Here is a 9,210-nt window from a genome sequence, read left to right on the forward strand (position 1 = left end):
ACACATGTGCATGAGTGTATCTGTGCCTGTGTGTGCAACAATTCAAATATTCAATCTGTAAACACAAACACCTCCAACTTTGCAAAGCCAGCAAAACAATTTTCAGCAACTGTGGAAGACAAAGTGTTAATGCAGTCATTTCATTGAATACCTTAAAATGACGAAAAGAAACCGAGGACTCCAAGAGCCTCACTAACAAGGAGAAGCAGAGCTGCTGGTGGAAATGATCTGTTAGACAAACACAGGGAGTGTTCACCTCCCCCCACCCCAGGAATGAGATAAATGCAATCTGCAAAATGAAACAGCAAAAGGATGCGACTCATTACAAGAATTTCAAATGTTGAATATGGATTATGCCTTTTTGCCCACAATGTAGTGTATGATACATTTATTTGATTATGTGTATTACATGTATTACACTATGTGTCTTGTATCATGTTTACATTATTACAGTTTGACATGATATATTACATCTCATATTTGTATCCAGTGTGTTTCACATTGTGTCACGGTGTTGGATTCAAAGAAAACCAGAGCAACAGGGGAAAAGAGACCCCAGTACAGAACTGGGCGCCATTCCGAAGAAAGCAGGGACAAGTGGGGATTGTAGCCAAGGAGCAAGGGGTTGGTGGTCAGAGAATTTCTAAGAGGAGACAGAAGGTCTGGGGGAATTCTGTTTAAGCCACCCTAAAGAGGCTTCTACTGACACATCCCAGGGAGATGAAACCTAGGGCGGGGAGAGAGGGGTTTTGATCAGATATCAAGGGAGATTGGGTACCAAGGGCAGCGGTTCTTGCTAAACTGACTCAGCAGGGTTCTTGGTAAAATGGGGTATAACCAGGAAGGGCACAGTTGGGCCCAGGAGAAGGTTCAGGAGCCTGACTAATGTTTGATCAAGCAAAGAATCTCTGTCATTGGCAGTTATGAGGGGAGTGCTGTGATGTGCACGGGTAGGAGGAGACAGGGGAACAGCCTTTCTGGAAATGATGTAGCAATGCCCCCGGGGGTTCTCTGGGAATTTGCTCCAGAACACAATCACCAATAAGGAGACAGTGCTAGAATGCAGATCGAAAAAGCAGCCTTGTTCATAAGCAGGAACACATTCCCAATAAAAGACAGATGGGAGATAGGGGAAACAGGCGTGACTGTGAGATGAAATGAGACAATCGTGGGGGGTGCAGTCCTCTGTGGACTGAGATCTGACAATAGCAGGGGACGACTCTTCCCTTCAGGAGATGTGTGCTCTATACAAGCCAGCATGCAGAGAAGTGGGCCTGGGTGCAAGGGGCAGGGCGGGGCCATCCCCACAGCAAGGCAGGTGCTCAGGGCCCAGGGACCCACAGAGAGGGTGGCTGAACCTGGCTGGGCCCTGGACCCTTCCCTCTCCCTCAGCGACACCCACAGCCAGAAACACAGCGACGACCACGTCTGCTTTCCATGATCTTTAATGAGCGTTAGTGCCCACTGCCCGCTCCCTGGGCTCGGGGCAGGAGCGTCAACAGGGGGTGCTCAGGGCAGGGGGCCAGGGAAGGTGGGGAAGGATGCCGCCTCAGCAGGAAGCAGCGGTGTGGGGACAGGAGGGGACTGGCTTCTCCGCTGACCCAGGTGGCAACCCTGGGGACCGGGCTCAGGCCTCCTCGGGGACGTACTGGTGGATCCAGTCCAAGTAGCGGGTGATGCGGGTGTAGATGCCTGGCCGGTTGGGCTGAGCACAGCCGTCGCCCCAGCTGACCACACCCGCCTGCAGCCAGGTGCCATTCACCTTGCAGACCAGGGGCCCTCCGGAGTCGCCCTGGGGAGGGGAGGGGTCAGCGGTGGCTGTGAGGCCTGGGCGGCTGGGGGCTGCAGGGGGACGCGAGACCCACCTGGCAGGAGTCCCTCTTGCTATTCCCGGCACAGAGCATGTCGTCCCGGACGATCGGGATGTTGTCCCCTGTGTACAGGCCAGTGTGGTATTTCATGTCACAGATGCTGTTTTCCACGACGGGGACCTTCACCTGCTTCAGGGGAAATGGCGGTGGCAGGGGTTCTGGGGGTGAGAGGAGAGGAAGGATGCTGCATCAGGAGAGTGTGGGATCACCGCCCTGAGCCGGCCGGCTGGGACTCTGTTCCCCAGAGGAAACCCCAGGTGGTGGAGCCGTGATGTGCCCAAGTCCCCCTCCAGCGGTCCCTGACACTCACGTCCACTATTCAAGTTGCCCCAGCCTGTCACCCAGCACCGAGTCCCCGGGCGAAAGGTCTCCGAGGCAGGGGGCAGGGTGACCGGATGGACGTGGCTGGAGATGTTCACGGGGTCCCCAAGCTCCAGCAGGGCGATGTCCGCCCCGTTCTGAGCTATGTAGTAGTTGGGGTGGGGGATGACCCTGCTGATGGGCAACAGCTCGTCCTGGTAATAGAGGTGCTGCTCCCGCAGCTGCACCCTGAGGACTGCGGGGTCTTGGACTTGCCTGGGGAGAGAGAGGGCCACCTACTCAGGGGCTGAGCCACCTCCGGGACACCCAGGAGCGTGAGTAGAGCCCCAGGCCCACCCCAACCCGCCAGGCCCTGTGGAGACTCACGGTCCGACGCAGTGGGCCGCGGTCAGCACCCACCAGGGGTGGATCAGGGAGCCCCCGCAGATGTGTTTCCAGTACTGGGTGCTGAATCTCAGGCTCACCTGCCAGGGCCACTTGCTCCCAGGGGCCTCCCGTCCCCCTACGATGCCTGCTCGCTGCAGGGCCTGGTCTGAGGCTGGGGCAGGAAGTGCCTTCAGGACACGACACGACCCAGCCATCGGGCTCAGCCTTTCCCTGTGCCAGCACCACCCTGGGCTTCTCTGAACCCACCCACCCATCCCTGGGCTTGTGGGGGGTGGGGTGAGTGGACAGAGACAGAACGGGCCCAGGGTCAGGACTCACCAGCGGCCGCATGGACCAGGCTCACCAGGAGGGGCAGCGCCAGCACCGGCAGATGGAGCATCTGGAAGGAGCGTGGAGGGGCAGCTGGAGCTTGGCTGGGGGTCTGTGGGGTGCGGGGTCTGCAGGGTGTGGGGTCTGCAGGGTATGGGGTGCAGGTTGTGGGGAGTCGGGGGCCCCGGTGATCAGGGGCTCTGTCCAGGCCAGGGGGTCTGGAACCTCAGTGCTCCGGATCTGAGGCTCAGCCATCCTGCTCCACGGTGACACCCAGGTGTGGGGCTCCCACTGGGGGTTCTCACCTTGGCGTGTCCAGCTGCTTTTGCCCAGCCCTCTCTCCCTGCCTCTTATCCTCACTGAGCAGGACAGGGTCAGGGGAGGGATGCTGGTCATCCAATCCAGAGGGAGGGAGTGGATGACTCAGACCCAGTGCCCGAGTCCCCCTGGCCAGGAAGGGGCCCTGCAGCCGCCGCCCCAGATGGCAGACCCGATTCCTCTGCGAAGTCGGACAACAGTCATCTCTGGGTGTTATCCGAGCAGTTAACTCTGCCATCAGTGGAACCTTGTTATCTGGTGATCTGAGTGCCATCAGCAGAGGGACAGGCAGAGGGAAGTAAAGAGGAGATGACAGGAGAGGCCAGTACTCCCCCACCAGACCCAGCACCCCTGTCCCCGGTCCTGCAGTGCCAAGCGACCACTGTACTTGTCCGTCCATCCGCCCCACCTCCTTACTCTCCCCTGAGCCTGCTGGTCACCCTGGGCTTGCAGCCCACTGCCCCACCTCACGGACTCCTGGACCCTGCTTCCCCCACCCACACACATCCACCCGGGTGGCCCCTTCTATGCCCTGGGGGAGCCTCGCCCTGGCTCTGTCTCTGGCTGGCTCCCTTGAACACCCTAGGGGTGTATTCAACTGGATTTCTCGGGGGACAGCATCTTGCTAGAGGGAGGCCTGGAGACCCCCCCACCTCAGGCCTCCCTCTAGCAGACGGTGCTCACTTATTCTCTCAACAAACTGGTCCCAGAGCCTCCAGGTGCTGCATCCGGGTCCCATGCACCAGGTTGATGGAGATGGGACCCTAGGAGACCACGGTGGAGGAGGCAGGGACAACAGGTGACACGCTGGTGCCCAGGGCCTGCCAGGGGACTTGGCGGGGCTTAGGGAGCATAGAGGGCCGCACCTCCAAGGAAGGCTCTGATTGGCTCAGCCCTGGGAAGCAGACCAATCAGCAGCTCGAGGATGTGATTGCTCTGACTGGCTAACATTGGACCAACACCTGGCCAGACCGAAGGGGGTGGGAGGGCGCTAGGTGATGGGAAGGAGTTAACAGATCCCACATGGGTCCCCCTGAAGACCCTCTCAGGTGAGTATCCTTAGTACACAAGGACCACCTCCTCACTCTTGCAACCCAGTAATAACAAAAAGTTTAAGTCCCTCATATAAAATCAGTAATAACCAAATAAATAAACAATTCATTGAAGAAATGTAAATGACCATGTGCACATTAAAAAGATTTCACCTAGTTAATAACGAAAATGCAATATAAACTGAGCGATCATCTTGGGGTCACGTTTGCAAGGTTTCTGAGACGCAGTTCCCTGTGTTGCAAGGTTGTGTCCCACGTGTCGCACGGGCTTGGGAAGAGATGCTGTTGACAAGTGGTGTCGTCAAGGGCCTTAAAACAAGTGATCTCATGACCTTACTGTGGATTTCTAACTGTGGAATGAGTGAGTGACGAGTGAAGGCCATGGGTGCATTCAGCTCCCGGGTAGCCCATGGGGAGGTCTCTGGCTGAGGCTGTGGTCTTTGGGGCCAGACACGGGGGTCCTGCTTCCCCAGGCGTCGCAAGCCACTGGCCTGAGGTGGGACCTGAAGTGAGAAGGGTCAGGGGGAGGACTCCCAGGGAGGAGCCTGGGAGATGCCCAGAGAGCCTCAGCCAGCCAGGGACAGGGGTACCCAGAGGAAAGTGGGGCTGGGCCACCCTTGGTGGGTGGGCTGCTGCCCTGGGGAGGAGGGACCTGGGGGGTGGGCCTCCCCAGGGGTGGGCTCTGGGGGGTGACAGGGGGAGCATGGAGGAGATCAGAGTTGGGGGCATGTGTGTGTGGGGGGGGACTGTCTTCTGCAGCCCTGGTGACAGCTGAGTAAAGGAAAGACCTATCCACCGAGGACATGGCCTGTGTCCCATGGCACTCATCTTCCAGGACAGGCACAGCCACCCTACCAGCCATCTCAGAGAGAGAGAGATGCTCCTGTCCCTGGACTGTTGGTCCATATTCTCCAAACTACCTGGAGTTCAGGGTCCCTGTAATATCTGGGACAGTGTGAACAGAAGGACAGAGGACACAGCCAGTGCAGGACCCTCAGGGTCTCCACCAGGCATGCTCCAAGCGCTGTTCTCGTGAAGAGAAGAGATGAAGAGGCTCTGCTGTGTTGGTAGGGGAGCTCATTCCGTGTGAGTGTAACATGTGCTCCAGGCCGTCTCCATCTTTCCGAATCTAGCCCAGTGAGGTCAGTAAGGATCCTCCACCCAGGATACCTGCTTCCGGCCAAGATGGGGTTACAGGGGGCATGTGCAACACCCGCACTGTAGGCAGCTAGACGCTGGGGAAAGTACACGAAATAGCGGTTTCAGACATTGGGCAAGGGGCAGCGTGGGACCGCCCCTGAGAGAAGGGCAAAGGGTGAGGCGAGAGCCACAGTGACCACAGCGCACCTGGAGGCAGCTGTGAGGGGGTGGGGAGCCCCAGGCGGCCAGAACTCTTGAGGTCGCGAGCCAGGGAGGAGACACCTGCACACAGTGAGTTCCAGAGGCCCCTGGAGGGGTCCCCTGGGGCCCTGCCAGTGCTTGAGAGGAAAGCGTCAACACCAGGAACGAGGTCAGGGACAAGAACCATCTGAGGGGAGCAGGCAGAGGATTCTGGGTGCTCACACAGGCCTGGGAACGTCTCATGGTCCCCCAGCTGATTGGAGAAACCTCGTGATACCTGGCTCTGGCCAAGTCCCATCAACTTAGCAGTGGAGTGAAGTTAGCACAAGAGTGACCGCTTCTCCAGACCCACCCTGACAAAGTTGACGAGCAAGCCTCAGAAGGATCTGGCAGATTCCAAATGACTTAATGGCATTCAGGAACACAGCCCCAAACGTTTGAAGTAACATAGCAAAATCCAGCCACCAACCATAGAGTGTGCACAAGGTCTGGCGTCCAATCAAACACTACTAGGCACGGTCACAAAAAGATGAATTCTGTATGACTCTCCTTGCATGAGGTCCTTAGAGATGTCAAATTCATAGAGACAGAAAGTAGAAAGTTGGGTGCCAGGGCTTGGGAAGGGGGAGGGGGGTTGTTTAGTGGGGATGGAGTTTCAGTTTTACAAGATGAAAAGAGTTCTGGAGATTGGTTTACCACAATGTGAATGTACTTTACTGAACTGTACACTGAAAAATGGTTAAGATGGTCAAGTTTATGTTATATGTATTTTGACACAATTTAAAAAAATAAGTTTTTAAAAATTACCAGGCATGAAAAGAAATTTTATGAAAAGATGACCTATAACCAGAAAAAAAGTCAGTCACTCTAAACAGATCCAGAAATGATGGAGTTCACAGGCAGGGATGCTGAAAAAGCTGTTACAAGTATGTTCAGGTAGAGGAAACGTGAGTGTGATGAGAAAAATGGAAGCTGTAAAAAGACCTGAATGAAACATCTAGACACAAACGATAAAATCTCTACATTGAAAACAATACACCCTAGATGGAGTTATTGACGGATTACACACAGAGGAAAAGAACAGTAAAATTGAAGACATACTAATAGAAACCGTCCAAAATGAAACACAGAGAGAAAAAGCCAGGAAAAAATTAACAGAATCACCTGGGAGTATTGAACAGTCTCTCATAAATTATCTGGGGCCCCAGAAGGAGAGGAGGAGGAATAAACTAAAATGATATTTGGGGAATTAATGGCCCTGAACTTTCCATATTTGATGAAACTATAACCAGAGATCTAACCATCTCAATGAATCCCAAATAGAATAAACCTAAAGAAAAACATGCCAAAGCACGCCGTGTATTGCTGAAAGCCAGTGAGAGAGAGAGAAGATTAAAAACATCCCCAGGAGGAAAAACACAGTACACAGAAACAAAGACAGGGGAATTCCCCGGTGGTGCAGTGGTTAAGAATCCGCCTGTCAATGTAGGGGACACGGGTTTGATCCCTGGTCTGGGAAGATCCCACATGATGCAGAGCAACTAAGCCTGTGCACCACAACTACTGAGCCTGCATTCTAGAGCCCACAAGCCACAACTACTGAGCCCACGTGCTCTGCAGCAAAAGAAGCCATCGCAATGAGAAGCCCACACACTGCAACGAAGAGTAGGCCCCACTCGTCGCAACTAGAGAAAGCCTGTGAGCAGCAACGAAGACCCAAAGTAGCCAAAAAAAAAAAAAAAATCTGAGGGGGAGTCATCGTTAAATCAGTAAAGAAAAAAAGAAAAGAGAAAAAGAGACTATGTACATTGAGTTATTTAACCAGAGTAAATATCGTTCAAAAAAGGAATGTGAAACAAAGTTTTTCAGTCAAACAATGGCCGAGAGACTCTATTGCCAGTGTACCTGCACTTCGAGAAATGTAAAAGGATGTTCTGGAGACAATAGGATGTGATAGCTGAGGAAAACTCTACAGCTGGACAAAGTAAGACAAGCTCTGGAAATGGAAATGCCTGAATAAGAAGACATTTTTTTTTCTCATTTAAAAAACATTTAAAGGATAAAAGTTACTATTTTAAAGCAACAACTGAAACAGTGTACCGTGTGGTTTATAGCGTACTTGGAGGTAAAGTATGTGACCACAGTAACACAAAAGATCTGCAGACATTTAAAGCCTATTGTTATGAAGCGAAGTTGTATGTGAAGTTGTATAATCATTTAAAAGTAACTAAAATTTTATTTTTTTTTTTTGCAATACGCGGGCCTCTCACTGCTGTGGCCTCTCCCGTCGTGGAGCACAGGCTCCGGACGCGCAGGCTCAGCGGCCATGGCTCACGGGCCCAGCCGCTGCCGCGGCATGTGGGATCTTCCCGGACCGGGGCACGAACCCATGTCCCCTGCATCGGCAGGCGGACCCTCAACCACTGCGCCACCAGGGAAGCCCCTAAAATTTTATTTTTTAGAGCAGTTTTAGGTTTACAGACAGTTGAGCAGAGAGTACAGAGTTCCGATACACCCGCCCCCACAATTTTCCCATCATGAACATCTTGTGTTAGTGAGGTATATTGTTATCATTGATGAGTTGGTATTTTTTAAATATTTATTTTATTTACTTATTTAGGCTGTGCCAGGTCTTACTTACGGCATGCGGGGTCTTTAGTTGTGGCATGCGAACTCTTAGCTGTGGCTTGTGGGATCTAGCTCCCGACCAGGGAAACTTGGGCCCCCTGCATTGGGAGCACAGAGTCTTACCCACTGGACCACCAGGGAAGTCAGTCCTGATGAGTCAGTATTGATACATTATTATTAACTAACATCCACAGTAGACATTAGGGTTCGCTCTTGGTGTTGTATATTTTATGGGTTTTGACAAATGCATAATGACATGTGTCCACCATTACAGTATCATACAGAAGCGTTTCACTGCACTAAAAAACCATCTGTGCTCCCCCGATTCATCTTTCTCTCCTGAACCCTTTGCAACCCCTGATCTTTTTATTGTCTCCATAGTTTTGCCTTTTCCAGAATGTCTTAGAGTTGGAATCATATGTATGCAGTCTTTTCAGATGGGCTCCATTCACTAAGCAGTATACATTTAAGGTCTTTTCATGGCTTGATAGTGCATTTCTTTTTTATTTTTGAATTTTATTTTATTTTTTATACAGCAGGTTCTTATTAGTCAATATATGTCAATCCCAATCTCCCAATTCATCCCACCACCACCACCATCCCCCGCATTTCTTTTTATCACCGAATATTCCACTGTCGAGATGGTCCACAATTTGCTTATCCATTCACCTACTGAAGACCCTTTGCTTGCTTCCAGTTTTTGGCAATTATGAATAAACCTGCTATAAACATCTGTGTGCAGGTTTTTGTGTGGACATAAGTTTTCAACTCCCTTGCGAAAATGAATACCTAGGAGCGTGATTGCTGGATCGTAGGGTGAGAAACTGCTAAACTGTCTTCCAGAGTAGCTGTTCCATTTTGCATTCCCACCAGTAATGAACAAGAGTTCCTGTTGCTTCACATCCTCGCCAGCATTTGGTGTTGTCAGTGTTTTTGATTTTTAGCCATCCTAATAGGTGTGTAGTGGTAGCTCATTGTTGCTC

The 9,210-nt window shown here is 52.3% G+C and overlaps 1 protein-coding gene across 1 annotated transcript; it reads right to left on the bottom strand.

The window, feature by feature from the left end:
* Window positions 1-1,613: 1,613 nt before the first annotated feature.
* On the bottom strand, window positions 1,614-2,958 carry LOC136134536 (tryptase-2-like). The gene is made up of 5 exons (XM_065892183.1): window positions 2,914-2,958; window positions 2,559-2,746; window positions 2,182-2,447; window positions 1,866-2,029; window positions 1,614-1,792 (listed from the first exon to the last, which is right to left on the bottom strand). The coding sequence occupies exons 1-5, from the start codon at window positions 2,956-2,958 to the stop codon at window positions 1,628-1,630; spliced, it is 828 nt and encodes a 275-aa protein (XP_065748255.1). The 3' UTR covers window positions 1,614-1,627.
* Window positions 2,959-9,210: the final 6,252 nt, after the last annotated feature.

The sequence above is a fragment of the Phocoena phocoena genome, chromosome 15 (genome assembly GCF_963924675.1).
Source record: "Phocoena phocoena chromosome 15, mPhoPho1.1, whole genome shotgun sequence".
Taxonomy (NCBI): Eukaryota; Metazoa; Chordata; class Mammalia; order Artiodactyla; family Phocoenidae; genus Phocoena; species Phocoena phocoena.